This window comes from Phytophthora ramorum, assembly GCF_020800215.1.
Source record: "Phytophthora ramorum isolate Pr-102 chromosome Unknown Phyram_PR-102_s0019, whole genome shotgun sequence".
NCBI classification, from domain to species: domain Eukaryota; phylum Oomycota; class Peronosporomycetes; order Peronosporales; family Peronosporaceae; genus Phytophthora; species Phytophthora ramorum.
Genome location: NW_027150665.1, coordinates 13,706 through 28,580, shown reverse-complemented (window position 1 = coordinate 28,580; position 14,875 = coordinate 13,706). Strand labels below are relative to the sequence as shown.

Sequence of the window (14,875 nt, the reverse complement as noted above, 5' to 3'; positions counted from 1 at the left end):
ATCAAGGGAGAGTGTTGGTGGGTGTGATGTCATACGCTTGCGTGTGGGTTTCACACCTGCAGATCCCGGATGGTGCGCTCCAAGATTGCATATGTTGCATGTCAAGTTGCGTGTGGGGTGCCTTTAGGCCCATTCTCAACCGGTACATGCGGCCGCATGCGGCCAAATACTCTCGTTTGATTGGCTTACTTGCTGCGTCGCCGCATGCGTCGCGGAGCAAAAAAAGGCGGTCATGCGGCCATTTCGACGCATGCGTCCAAGTTGCCGCACAGCTAGGGTGGGGGACGCACGGAGACCTGCCAATCACAGTGCTTCAGCTGCTACAGCTTCAACGTCTTATTAACTCACTTTGCCCTTGCTGCATATTTGTCATTGCTGGACATCCGCTACCATGAACAACAGTGTATCGACTATCAACGAAGAAGATGAGTTCTGTGTAGTTATTCTTCCTGTAGTGACCGCAGTCCTGGCCGTTGCCACACAAGCGGAGCCCAGCACTATGCAGGTTGTTCGTCGGCGTATGGACTGGAACTCGCACGCCCAGAGGCTTTTGCTGGAAGGAGAGTTCAAGCAATATTATCAGATGAGCTACGCAGGATTTGAGAGGCTGGTTTCATTAATTGGAGCGGAATTGGCTGTTGACCCTCTTCAATCGGCTCGACGAGCACGAGGTGAGCCTCCTGTCTCTCCTGCTGGGATGCTGCAGACTTGTATCAGCTGGCTTGCTGGTGGCAGCTTTCACCACATTCGTGTCATCACGGGAACTAGTCGAGCCGGATTTTATCGAATCGTGCATGCAGTGCTGGCTGCACTGAATAACTGTACCGCCCTGGCAATGGCTTTTCCTCAAAGCGACAACTCTATGGAGTTAGCAGCAGCGGGTTTTCGTTTGATTAGTACGGATTGGGCAATTCCCGGTTGTATTGGAGCAATTGACGGGTGGTTGTGCCCGATTCGGGTGCCACGATCATCTGAGTGTGGGCGGGTTGTTTCGTTTTTTTCGGGACACTATCAGCGCTACGGTTTGAACGTACAAGCCTGTGCGGATTTTCAGTGCCGGTTTACCGCGATGGCGTGTCGTGCACCTGGTGGACGGAACGATTCGGTGGCGTTCCAGCAGTGGTCGCTCTGCAAAGTCCTTGCTCGAATACGGGGACCTTATTTTGTCGTTGCTGATAACGCTTACACACAGAGCAGAACGGTCTTGACCCCATTTAATCAAGCTCAAGTGTTGAATAGACCAGATCGAGATGACTACAACTTCTTTCTCAGCCAATGTCGGATCCGCATAGAAATGGCGTTCGGGCTCCTCGTCAACAAGTGGAGAATTTTGAAGCGCCCTCTGTGTGTTTTACTCCGGATGGCACCTCATGTCATCCACGCTTGTATGCGTTTGCACAATTTTTGTATTGACCAGCGTGTCATGGAGTCCCCATCAACTATGCGGTCAACTATAAAAGCAATGCGAAAAGAACTGCGCACGTGGAATGGCAGCAGAGATCTATCATATGCTCAAACTGAATTCGAGGTAGACGGCGGAGAAACTATCCAGCTACTAGATGAAACAACCCGGAGCATCATTGTTCAGAACATAGTCTCTAGAGATCTGCACCGGCCATCTTACAACCTTGAAAGGAAGAATAACGATAAATAAGACAGAATATCCATCCAATGGTTCCTGTTACAAGAGAGATGCTTAGTTTGTGTTGGTACGGAGCCTTTCGATGCACGATTTCCGCTCCTCCAGCAATACAGCACGATCTTCTAGTAAACGATCCTTTGCTTCATCGTCATTTGCGGCTGCGACTATTGACTTGTCAATATCACCTAGATGCCGGCGGATATCACCCAGTATGTTGAGCAACTGGGACCTTTGACTCAGTGCTCCGCGCTCTGTACACCAGCAGGTAAATCGAACGTTGCGACGTACCTTGAGCCACTTTCGTAGATAAGCACAACACCTTGGTTCTCAACGAAGTTACGGAACTCGTTCTCGTGCTGGCCGCACTTGGTAAACCGTTGCTCAGCTGCAAAGTACTTTTGGGTAAGCTCCTTTGCCATTGCAAACAGCTTTTCAGGTGGGTGGGGTTTAGTCACTGAAGGATCAATGCCTCTGAAAAGTTCGTCATCGAACATCACCAGGTTCCTCTCGTGCGTCTTCGGGAAGATGTGCACATAGGACTCGCGAACCTCCTGCCAGAAATTGCTTTTCGCGTTGGTCTGCTTGCTATCCAGAGCAGCACGTGAAGCAGTATCACCTAAAACGAATCCACGAATCAGTATATCATCGTAAGGAACGATATCTAACTCAAAGTATAGCAGTTACCTGTTTGGCTGTAGCGCGTAGCGAACTCGTCCGAGAACAGAAAATTAATCAATCTATATGGACAGTGCTTCGTTCGCTTGGACACAGCGTTGGTGCCCGTTGTGAGACCAGCATCGCCTAGCATGATGCCGTCCATAGCTGCTTGAGCATCATCGTGCTGCTTCAAGATTGCTATGCGCTCGTCCTTCTTCATTTTTGACCTGACCTTCAGCTTCCTGCGTGTACACTCCTTCCTGATCGCATCTGCACACCAGCTTGTATAGTCCGTCACAGTCGTTGTCGGGAGATCAATGTCGCTGTCGTCAGAACTATCGCAGCCTTCTTCGTTGGAGCGCCAAGCTGTTTGAACTCGAGCGAGATCTGCCTGCAGGTTGCGAGGCACAAGGGGGCTGCTGGCTGGGCCAATGGACGAGGTAACCCATCCAACTGGAGTTGATTGAGTTGACTGCTGAGGCAAAATGCCTGGAGCAGGACTCATGCCCATGAACCTCCCCGCTGGGCTTTGCTGCGGCATGGCCAGGGTCTGCTCGTTTTGGTTGATCGGCATTGATGGCTATCCAGATATAATGACCCCCTGCATTAGTACCAACAAGCTCCCGTTATCGCAGTCCACATCACTCACCGCTGCATTCTCCTGCATATTCACTCTTCTAGTGCCGACGCTTTCTTCCGTGTGCGGTAGAAGGCTTCTCTCAGCGGCGGGTGTTTCAGAAGTGAGCTTAAAAAAAGATATCCACGAGAACAGCAGGCTGAGGGTGGGGCACGCACCAAATGCGGTGGCATTTTCGTTCTCAACCAATGCGGCCGCATGAAACATAACTGTGCGATGCGGTGCGGCCGCATGCGGCCGGTTGAGACTGGGCCTTAGGATCCCATGCGGTGCATTTGGGTGCGTGTGAGACACGCACAAATAGAGTGTGTTGTTGGTCGTGTGGCTGGCGTTCCGTAGCCCAAGTGGTTAACGGGGTTGTGTGCAAGCCAACTCGGCGCGGGTTCAAATCCCACCATATCAAGGATCGCATAGCATGCTTTTTGTAGCATGTGGGATACGCATTGGGATGGGCATTTTTATGGTCCCATAGGGCTTGCAGGACAGACAGGTAGAAAGTAGAGCAGACCAAGTTAACTCAATCAATCTCACTCACTTTTGGTTTTTCAATCTCGGCCCGAAGCCGTCTTCTTCCTACCAACCTCCGCACGCGTAGATAGCCAACTGCCTTTTGCCAGGTGTAAGGTGATCATCCAAATAAATTCAACTCCAGTTAACACGGTGGTGTGTCTAAGTGTGGAGAGCTTCGTTATTTCATATCCCCCACTCGCTGGTCTTCTGTTTCGGCGTGGTGTTTCATTTTTTTCGGGAGGAAAGTGATCTTCCCTGATGTTTTCAACTGAGCAATATCCGGGATAGTTATTCTCAGAGTTGCTGGTTTCGTGGCACAAGTTTCTGGATAGTGGCTCCCAGACTTTCTTTCTCGCCTGGATAAGCGTGGTCCGTGGAAGTCCTAGCGTGACGCGAGCGCGCTGGATTACGACAGCTATCCCAGATCAACAACTCGCAATTCCATCCCAGACTCAGGGTCGCAAAGAGGAGAAGTTAGAAATTGAGTCGGACTCCCGGATTCCGGAAGTCACTTCTGTCCCAGACTCCGGGTAGCAAAGAGAAGAAGTGAAGTGGAGTATCCCGGTTCTGAGCCGGAACCGGAAGGAACAAGAGCAGAGGTTGGTATGCGGTTCTAAGCGGAAACGTAGGAGGAAAAAGAAATGCCATCAAGACCTGGTCCAAGGTCTGGAAAGAAGAGGACAGAGTTTGTATGAAGTGAAGTTATATATCAAGAAAAAACCGGGGCGTTTGGGGCAAGGCACGTACCTGTCAAGCAAAGACCAAGCTTCACTCGGCTGCATTTGGAGATCACTCGAATCGGAGGCATCTGGTGTGACCTACGTTTGTCCGAGCCCACCGCGTAGTCTTAGAAAAACCCAAGGCAAGAGATCACAGGAGGGTACACACACGCCCACCTGACTTCCATTCTGGGGAGTCGAGTGATCCGAGCTCAAGGTAATCCGAGAATCTGCAGGCACCTCACCACAGTGACGCAGCTCCCGATGGAAGCTACAGCCACCAGTCCGAACCTCACCACTGGGAATTTGGCGACAACTCCGACAACTTCGATTCCGACGATCAAAATGAGGATTTCTGTCACTTCATTGAGGCTAGAGGCCATCAACTTAAAAATGATCATCGTCCAGATCCTCAAATTGAAGGCGAAGAACCTCGTCCTGGAGACGCAACCCTCAAATTGAGGGTTTTCAAGGCCGTCCCGGTAGGAGCAACGGTGGTTCCGGTGGTGGTGCTACCACCGATCCGCACATGCAAAATCGGATCGACCAGGGTAAGGGAGATGTGGGCGTTAAAGATGGCGGTGATGCTGATGTTGAAGATAACCGATCAAAGGGGCTGTGACATCAATAAGGTCGGAACACGAAGGAGATGACCACGGTGATGGACCAAATATCGGAACAGGCAGTGAACGGGGACCAAGCTGACTCAGGCGGTGTTCATCATGAGCAACACCAATCCACAGAAATCCATCTGAATGGTTTCAAGTACAACTGCCCTCAGCTGTCACAGCGCCGAATTACTTATCGCTGCAGCTTTAAACACCGTACGGGTTCCAGAGACACGGTTCACTACGATTGGCTGGGGCCCCCGCGGCAGTGGCGCCGTCTGCTCAGCGTTGGCTAGACAGTCCATACGGCGGCGCCAAGACGAACCATTCGTGAGACCTGTGGTGGCGCCAGGACGCGTAAGGTGGACGCGTAATATATGGTGTCGGGAGGCCAGTGCGGTAATGATGCGGTCGCAGCGATCAGGAGAGGCGTGCGAGGCATCGTCTGTGCAGGAGAGCGTGTGCAAGTTTGCGACGCTGGTAGGGCGTGTGTAGATGATGCTAGGACAGCTTGGCCGAGCGGTTAAGGCGATAGACTCGAAATCTTGGGGTAACCCGCGTGAGTTCAAGTCTCACAGCTGTCGATCTCTCTTTGTCTGCTGCGCCTTTGCTCGTTCCCGGTCGATTTCGAGACTGTTCGGCCGTGTAGCTGGTCATACACGTGGCTGGGGCCCCCGCGGCAGTGGCGCCGTCTGCTCAGCGTTGGCTAGACAGTCCATACGGCGGCGCCAAGACGAACCATTCGTGAGACCTGTGGTGGCGCCAGGACGCGTAAGGTGGACGCGTAATATATGGTGTCGGGAGGCCAGTGCGGTAATGATGCGGTCGCAGCGATCAGGAGAGGCGTGCGAGGCATCGTCTGTGCAGGAGAGCGTGTGCAAGTTTGCGACGCTGGTAGGGCGTGTGTAGATGATGCTAGGACAGCTTGGCCGAGCGGTTAAGGCGATAGACTCGAAATCTATTGGGGTAACCCGCGTGAGTTCAAGTCTCACAGCTGTCGATCTCTCTTTTGTCTGCTGCGCCTTTGCTCGTTCCCGGTCGATTTCGAGACTGTTCGGCCGTGTAGCTGGTCATACACGTGGCTGGGGCCCCCGCGGCAGTGGCGCCGTCTGCTCAGCGTTGGCTAGACAGTCCATACGGCGGCGCCAAGACGAACCATTCGTGAGACCTGTGGTGGCGCCAGGACGCGTAAGGTGGACGCGTAATATGGTGTCGGGAGGCCAGTGCGGTAATGATGCGGTCGCAGCGATCAGGAGAGGCGTGCGAGGCATCGTCTGTGCAGGAGAGCGTGTGCAAGTTTGCGACGCTGGTAGGGCGTGTGTAGATGATGCTAGGACAGCTTGGCCGAGCGGTTAAGGCGATAGACTCGAAATCTATTGGGGTAACCCGCGTGAGTTCAAGTCTCACAGCTGTCGATCTCTCTTTTGTCTGCTGCGCCTTTGCTCGTTCCCGGTCGATTTCGAGACTGTTCGGCCGTGTAGCTGGTCATACACGTGGCTGGGGCCCCCGCGGCAGTGGCGCCGTCTGCTCAGCGTTGGCTAGACAGTCCATACGGCGGCGCCAAGACGAACCATTCGTGAGACCTGTGGTGGCGCCAGGACGCGTAAGGTGGACGCGTAATATATGGTGTCGGGAGGCCAGTGCGGTAATGATGCGGTCGCAGCGATCAGGAGAGGCGTGCGAGGCATCGTCTGTGCAGGAGAGCGTGTGCAAGTTTGCGACGCTGGTAGGGCGGTGTAGATGATGCTAGGACAGCTTGGCCGAGCGGTTAAGGCGATAGACTCGAAATCTATTGGGGTAACCCGCGTGAGTTCAAGTCTCACAGCTGTCGATCTCTCTTTTGTCTGCTGCGCCTTTGCTCGTTCCCGGTCGATTTCGAGACTGTTCGGCCGTGTAGCTGGTCATACACGTGGCTGGGGCCCCCGCGGCAGTGGCGCCGTCTGCTCAGCGTTGGCTAGACAGTCCATACGGCGGCGCCAAGACGAACCATTCGTGAGACCTGTGGTGGCGCCAGGACGCGTAAGGTGGACGCGTAATATATGGTGTCGGGAGGCCAGTGCGGTAATGATGCGGTCGCAGCGATCAGGAGAGGCGTGCGAGGCATCGTCTGTGCAGGAGAGCGTGTGCAAGTTTGCGACGCTGGTAGGGCGTGTGTAGATGATGCTAGGACAGCTTGGCCGAGCGGTTAAGGCGATAGACTCGAAATCTATTGGGGTAACCCGCGTGAGTTCAAGTCTCACAGCTGTCGATCTCTCTTTTGTCTGCTGCGCCTTTGCTCGTTCCCGGTCGATTTCGAGACTGTTCGGCCGTGTAGCTGGTCATACACGTGGCTGGGGCCCCCGCGGCAGTGGCGCCGTCTGCTCAGCGTTGGCTAGACAGTCCATACGGCGGCGCCAAGACGAACCATTCGTGAGACCTGTGGTGGCGCCAGGACGCGTAAGGTGGACGCGTAATATATGGTGTCGGGAGGCCAGTGCGGTAATGATGCGGTCGCAGCGATCAGGAGAGGCGTGCGAGGCATCGTCTGTGCAGGAGAGCGTGTGCAAGTTTGCGACGCTGGTAGGGCGTGTGTAGATGATGCTAGGACAGCTTGGCCGAGCGGTTAAGGCGATAGACTCGAAATCTATTGGGGTAACCCGCGTGAGTTCAAGTCTCACAGCTGTCGATCTCTCTTTTGTCTGCTGCGCCTTTGCTCGTTCCCGGTCGATTTCGAGACTGTTCGGCCGTGTAGCTGGTCATACACGTGGCTGGGGCCCCCGCGGCAGTGGCGCCGTCTGCTCAGCGTTGGCTAGACAGTCCATACGGCGGCGCCAAGACGAACCATTCGTGAGACCTGTGGTGGCGCCAGGACGCGTAAGGTGGACGCGTAATATATGGTGTCGGGAGGCCAGTGCGGTAATGATGCGGTCGCAGCGATCAGGAGAGGCGTGCGAGGCATCGTCTGTGCAGGAGAGCGTGTGCAAGTTTGCGACGCTGGTAGGGCGTGTGTAGATGATGCTAGGACAGCTTGGCCGAGCGGTTAAGGCGATAGACTCGAAATCTATTGGGGTAACCCGCGTGAGTTCAAGTCTCACAGCTGTCGATCTCTCTTTTGTCTGCTGCGCCTTTGCTCGTTCCCGGTCGATTTCGAGACTGTTCGGCCGTGTAGCTGGTCATACACGTGGCTGGGGCCCCCGCGGCAGTGGCGCCGTCTGCTCAGCGTTGGCTAGACAGTCCATACGGCGGCGCCAAGACGAACCATTCGTGAGACCTGTGGTGGCGCCAGGACGCGTAAGGTGACGCGTAATATATGGTGTCGGGAGGCCAGTGCGGTAATGATGCGGTCGCAGCGATCAGGAGAGGCGTGCGAGGCATCGTCTGTGCAGGAGAGCGTGTGCAAGTTTGCGACGCTGGTAGGGCGTGTGTAGATGATGCTAGGACAGCTTGGCCGAGCGGTTAAGGCGATAGACTCGAAATCTATTGGGGTAACCCGCGTGAGTTCAAGTCTCACAGCTGTCGATCTCTCTTTGTCTGCTGCGCCTTTGCTCGTTCCCGGTCGATTTCGAGACTGTTCGGCCGTGTAGCTGGTCATACACGTGGCTGGGGCCCCCGCGGCAGTGGCGCCGTCTGCTCAGCGTTGGCTAGACAGTCCATACGGCGGCGCCAAGACGAACCATTCGTGAGACCTGTGGTGGCGCCAGGACGCGTAAGGTGGACGCGTAATATATGGTGTCGGGAGGCCAGTGCGGTAATGATGCGGTCGCAGCGATCAGGAGAGGCGTGCGAGGCATCGTCTGTGCAGGAGAGCGTGTGCAAGTTTGCGACGCTGGTAGGGCGTGTGTAGATGATGCTAGGACAGCTTGGCCGAGCGGTTAAGGCGATAGACTCGAAATCTATTGGGGTAACCCGCGTGAGTTCAAGTCTCACAGCTGTCGATCTCTCTTTTGTCTGCTGCGCCTTTGCTCGTTCCCGGTCGATTTCGAGACTGTTCGGCCGTGTAGCTGGTCATACACGTGGCTGGGGCCCCCGCGGCAGTGGCGCCGTCTGCTCAGCGTTGGCTAGACAGTCCATACGGCGGCGCCAAGACGAACCATTCGTGAGACCTGTGGTGGCGCCAGGACGCGTAAGGTGGACGCGTAATATATGGTGTCGGGAGGCCAGTGCGGTAATGATGCGGTCGCAGCGATCAGGAGAGGCGTGCGAGGCATCGTCTGTGCAGGAGAGCGTGTGCAAGTTTGCGACGCTGGTAGGGCGTGTGTAGATGATGCTAGGACAGCTTGGCCGAGCGGTTAAGGCGATAGACTCGAAATCTATTGGGGTAACCCGCGTGAGTTCAAGTCTCACAGCTGTCGATCTCTCTTTTGTCTGCTGCGCCTTTGCTCGTTCCTGGTCGATTTCGAGACTGTTCGGCCCGTGTAGCTGGTCATACACGTGGCTGGGGCCCCCGCGGCAGTGGCGCCGTCTGCTCAGCGTTGGCTAGACAGTCCATACGGCGGCGCCAAGACGAACCATTCGTGAGACCTGTGGTGGCGCCAGGACGCGTAAGGTGGACGCGTAATATATGGTGTCGGGAGGCCAGTGCGGTAATGATGCGGTCGCAGCGATCAGGAGAGGCGTGCGAGGCATCGTCTGTGCAGGAGAGCGTGTGCAAGTTTGCGACGGCTGGTAGGGCGTGTGTAGATGATGCTAGGACAGCTTGGCCGAGCGGTTAAGGCGATAGACTCGAAATCTATTGGGGTAACCCGCGTGAGTTCAAGTCTCACAGCTGTCGATCTCTCTTTTGTCTGCTGCGCCTTTGCTCGTTCCCGGTCGATTTCGAGACTGTTCGGCCGTGTAGCTGGTCATACACGTGGCTGGGGCCCCCGCGGCAGTGGCGCCGTCTGCTCAGCGTTGGCTAGACAGTCCATACGGCGGCGCCAAGACGAACCATTCGTGAGACCTGTGGTGGCGCCAGGACGCGTAAGGTGGACGCGTAATATATGGTGTCGGGAGGCCAGTGCGGTAATGATGCGGTCGCAGCGATCAGGAGAGGCGTGCGAGGCATCGTCTGTGCAGGAGAGCGTGTGCAAGTTTGCGACGCTGGTAGGGCGTGTGTAGATGATGCTAGGACAGCTTGGCCGAGCGGTTAAGGCGATAGACTCGAAATCTATTGGGGTAACCCGCGTGAGTTCAAGTCTCACAGCTGTCGATCTTCTTTTGTCTGCTGCGCCTTTGCTCGTTCCGGTCGATTTCGAGACTGTTCGGCCGTGTAGCTGGTCATACAGTGGCTGGGGCCCCGCGGCAGTGGCGCCGTCTGCTCAGCGTTGGCTAGACAGTCCATACGGCGGCGCCAAGACGAACCATTCGTGAGACCTGTGGTGGCGCCAGGACGCGTAAGGTGGACGCGTAATATATGGTGTCGGGAGGCCAGTGCGGTAATGATGCGGTCGCAGCGATCAGGAGAGGCGTGCGAGGCATCGTCTGTGCAGGAGAGCGTGTGCAAGTTTGCGACGCTGGTAGGGCGTGTGTAGATGATGTAGGACAGCTTGGCCGAGCGGTTAAGGCGATAGACTCGAAATCTATTGGGTAACCCGCGTGAGTTCAAGTCTCACAGCTGTCGATCTCTTTTTGTCTGCTGCGCCTTTGCTCGTTCCGGTCGATTTCGAGACTGTTCGGCCGTGTAGCTGGTCATACACGTGGCTGGGGCCCCCGCGGCAGTGGCGCCGTCTGCTCAGCGTTGGCTAGACAGTCCATACGGCGGCGCCAAGACGAACCATTCGTGAGACCTGTGGTGGCGCCAGGACGCGTAAGGTGGACGCGTAATATATGGTGTCGGGAGGCCAGTGCGGTAATGATGCGGTCGCAGCGATCAGGAGAGGCGTGCGAGGCATCGTCTGTGCAGGAGAGCGTGTGCAAGTTTGCGACGCTGGTAGGGCGTGTGTAGATGATGCTAGGACAGCTTGGCCGAGCGGTTAAGGCGATAGACTCGAAATCTATTGGGGTAACCCGCGTGAGTTCAAGTCTCACAGCTGTCGATCTCTCTTTTGTCTGCTGCGCCTTTGCTCGTTGGTCGATTTCGAGACTGTTCGGCCGTGTAGCTGGTCATACACGTGGCTGGGGCCCCCGCGGCAGTGGCGCCGTCTGCTCAGCGTTGGCTAGACAGTCCATACGGCGGCGCCAAGACGAACCATTCGTGAGACCTGTGGTGGCGCCAGGACGCGTAAGGTGGACGCGTAATATATGGTGTCGGGAGGCCAGTGCGGTAATGATGCGGTCGCAGCGATCAGGAGAGGCGTGCGAGGCATCGTCTGTGCAGGAGAGCGTGTGCAAGTTTGCGACGCTGGTAGGGCGTGTGTAGATGATGCTAGGACAGCTTGGCCGAGCGGTTAAGGCGATAGACTCGAAATCTATTGGGGTAACCCGCGTGAGTTCAAGTCTCACAGCTGTCGATCTCTCTTTTGTCTGCTGCGCCTTTGCTCGTTCCTGGTCGATTTCGAGACTGTTCGGCCGTGTAGCTGGTCATACACGTGGCTGGGGCCCCCGCGGCAGTGGCGCCGTCTGCTCAGCGTTGGCTAGACAGTCCATACGGCGGCGCCAAGACGAACCATTCGTGAGACCTGTGGTGGCGCCAGGACGCGTAAGGTGGACGCGTAATATATGGTGTCGGGAGGCCAGTGCGGTAATGATGCGGTCGCAGCGATCAGGAGAGGCGTGCGAGGCATCGTCTGTGCAGGAGAGCGTGTGCAAGTTTGCGACGCTGGTAGGGCGTGTGTAGATGATGCTAGGACAGCTTGGCCGAGCGGTTAAGGCGATAGACTCGAAATCTATTGGGTAACCCGCGTGAGTTCAAGTCTCACAGCTGTCGATCTCTCTTTTGTCTGCTGCGCCTTTGCTCGTTCCTGGTCGATTTCGAGACTGTTCGGCCGTGTAGCTGGTCATACACGTGGCTGGGGCCCCCGCGGCAGTGGCGCCGTCTGCTCAGCGTTGGCTAGACAGTCCATACGGCGGCGCCAAGACGAACCATTCGTGAGACCTGTGGTGGCGCCAGGACGCGTAAGGTGGACGCGTAATATATGGTGTCGGGAGGCCAGTGCGGTAATGATGCGGTCGCAGCGATCAGGAGAGGCGTGCGAGGCATCGTCTGTGCAGGAGAGCGTGTGCAAGTTTGCGACGCTGGTAGGGCGTGTGTAGATGATGCTAGGACAGCTTGGCCGAGCGGTTAAGGCGATAGACTCGAAATCTATTGGGGTAACCCGCGTGAGTTCAAGTCTCACAGCTGTCGATCTCTCTTTTGTCTGCTGCGCCTTTGCTCGTTCCCGGTCGATTTCGAGACTGTTCGGCCGTGTAGCTGGTCATACACGTGGCTGGGGCCCCCGCGGCAGTGGCGCCGTCTGCTCAGCGTTGGCTAGACAGTCCATACGGCGGCGCCAAGACGAACCATTCGTGAGACCTGTGGTGGCGCCAGGACGCGTAAGGTGGACGCGTAATATATGGTGTCGGGAGGCCAGTGCGGTAATGATGCGGTCGCAGCGATCAGGAGAGGCGTGCGAGGCATCGTCTGTGCAGGAGAGCGTGTGCAAGTTTGCGACGCTGGTAGGGCGTGTGTAGATGATGCTAGGACAGCTTGGCCGAGCGGTTAGGCGATAGACTCGAAATCTATTGGGGTAACCCGCGTGAGTTCAAGTCTCACAGCTGTCGATCTCTCTTTTGTCTGCTGCGCCTTTGCTCGTTCCTGGTCGATTTCGAGACTGTTCGGCCGTGTAGCTGGTCATACACGTGGCTGGGGCCCCCGCGGCAGTGGCGCCGTCTGCTCAGCGTTGGCTAGACAGTCCATACGGCGGCGCCAAGACGAACCATTCGTGAGACCTGTGGTGGCGCCAGGACGCGTAAGGTGGACGCGTAATATATGGTGTCGGGAGGCCAGTGCGGTAATGATGCGGTCGCAGCGATCAGGAGAGGCGTGCGAGGCATCGTCTGTGCAGGAGAGCGTGTGCAAGTTTGCGACGCTGGTAGGGCGTGTGTAGATGATGCTAGGACAGCTTGGCCGAGCGGTTAAGGCGATAGACTCGAAATCTATTGGGGTAACCCGCGTGAGTTCAAGTCTCACAGCTGTCGATCTCTCTTTTGTCTGCTGCGCCTTTGCTCGTTCCTGGTCGATTTCGAGACTGTTCGGCCGTGTAGCTGGTCATACACGTGGCTGGGGCCCCCGCGGCAGTGGCGCCGTCTGCTCAGCGTTGGCTAGACAGTCCATACGGCGGCGCCAAGACGAACCATTCGTGAGACCTGTGGTGGCGCCAGGACGCGTAAGGTGGACGCGTAATATATGGTGTCGGGAGGCCAGTGCGGTAATGATGCGGTCGCAGCGATCAGGAGAGGCGTGCGAGGCATCGTCTGTGCAGGAGAGCGTGTGCAAGTTTGCGACGCTGGTAGGGCGTGTGTAGATGATGCTAGGACAGCTTGGCCGAGCGGTTAAGGCGATAGACTCGAAATCTATTGGGGTAACCCGCGTGAGTTCAAGTCTCACAGCTGTCGATCTCTCTTTTGTCTGCTGCGCCTTTGCTCGTTCCTGGTCGATTTCGAGACTGTTCGGCCGTGTAGCTGGTCATACACGTGGCTGGGGCCCCCGCGGCAGTGGCGCCGTCTGCTCAGCGTTGGCTAGACAGTCCATACGGCGGCGCCAAGACGAACCATTCGTGAGACCTGTGGTGGCGCCAGGACGCGTAAGGTGGACGCGTAATATATGGTGTCGGGAGGCCAGTGCGGTAATGATGCGGTCGCAGCGATCAGGAGAGGCGTGCGAGGCATCGTCTGTGCAGGAGAGCGTGTGCAAGTTTGCGACGGCTGGTAGGGCGTGTGTAGATGATGCTAGGACAGCTTGGCCGAGCGGTTAAGGCGATAGACTCGAAATCTATTGGGGTAACCCGCGTGAGTTCAAGTCTCACAGCTGTCGATCTCTCTTTTGTCTGCTGCGCCTTTGCTCGTTCCTGGTCGATTTCGAGACTGTTCGGCCGTGTAGCTGGTCATACACGTGGCTGGGGCCCCGCGGCAGTGGCGCCGTCTGCTCAGCGTTGGCTAGACAGTCCATACGGCGGCGCCAAGACGAACCATTCGTGAGACCTGTGGTGGCGCCAGGACGCGTAAGGTGGACGCGTAATATATGGTGTCGGGAGGCCAGTGCGGTAATGATGCGGTCGCAGCGATCAGGAGAGGCGTGCGAGGCATCGTCTGTGCAGGAGAGCGTGTGCAAGTTTGCGACGCTGGTAGGGCGTGTGTAGATGATGCTAGGACAGCTTGGCCGAGCGGTTAAGGCGATAGACTCGAAATCTATTGGGGTAACCCGCGTGAGTTCAAGTCTCACAGCTGTCGATCTCTCTTTTGTCTGCTGCGCCTTTGCTCGTTCCTGGTCGATTTCGAGACTGTTCGGCCGTGTAGCTGGTCATACACGTGGCTGGGGCCCCCGCGGCAGTGGCGCCGTCTGCTCAGCGTTGGCTAGACAGTCCATACGGCGGCGCCAAGACGAACCATTCGTGAGACCTGTGGTGGCGCCAGGACGCGTAAGGTGGACGCGTAATATATGGTGTCGGGAGGCCAGTGCGGTAATGATGCGGTCGCAGCGATCAGGAGAGGCGTGCGAGGCATCGTCTGTGCAGGAGAGCGTGTGCAAGTTTGCGACGCTGGTAGGGCGTGTGTAGATGATGCTAGGACAGCTTGGCCGAGCGGTTAAGGCGATAGACTCGAAATCTATTGGGGTAACCCGCGTGAGTTCAAGTCTCACAGCTGTCGATCTCTCTTTTGTCTGCTGCGCCTTTGCTCGTTCCTGGTCGATTTCGAGACTGTTCGGCCGTGTAGCTGGTCATACACGTGGCTGGGGCCCCCGCGGCAGTGGCGCCGTCTGCTCAGCGTTGGCTAGACAGTCCATACGGCGGCGCCAAGACGAACCATTCGTGAGACCTGTGGTGGCGCCAGGACGCGTAAGGTGGACGCGTAATATATGGTGTCGGGAGGCCAGTGCGGTAATGATGCGGTCGCAGCGATCAGGAGAGGCGTGCGAGGCATCGTCTGTGCAGGAGAGCGTGTGCAAGTTTGCGACGCTGGTAGGGCGTGTGTAGATGATGCTAGGACAGCTTGGCCGAGCGGTTAAGGC

The 14,875-nt window shown here is 56.6% G+C and overlaps 1 protein-coding gene across 1 annotated transcript; it reads right to left on the bottom strand.

Annotated features, from left to right (window-relative positions):
• Positions 1-1,878: 1,878 nt before the first annotated feature.
• Positions 1,879-2,966, bottom strand: KRP23_13725 (uncharacterized protein; the record flags this gene model as incomplete). Its single annotated transcript, XM_067884473.1, has 3 exons — positions 1,879-2,258; positions 2,327-2,879; positions 2,949-2,966. 3 exons carry the CDS (start codon positions 2,964-2,966, stop codon positions 1,879-1,881), a joined length of 951 nt encoding a protein of 316 aa, XP_067737879.1.
• Positions 2,967-14,875: the final 11,909 nt, after the last annotated feature.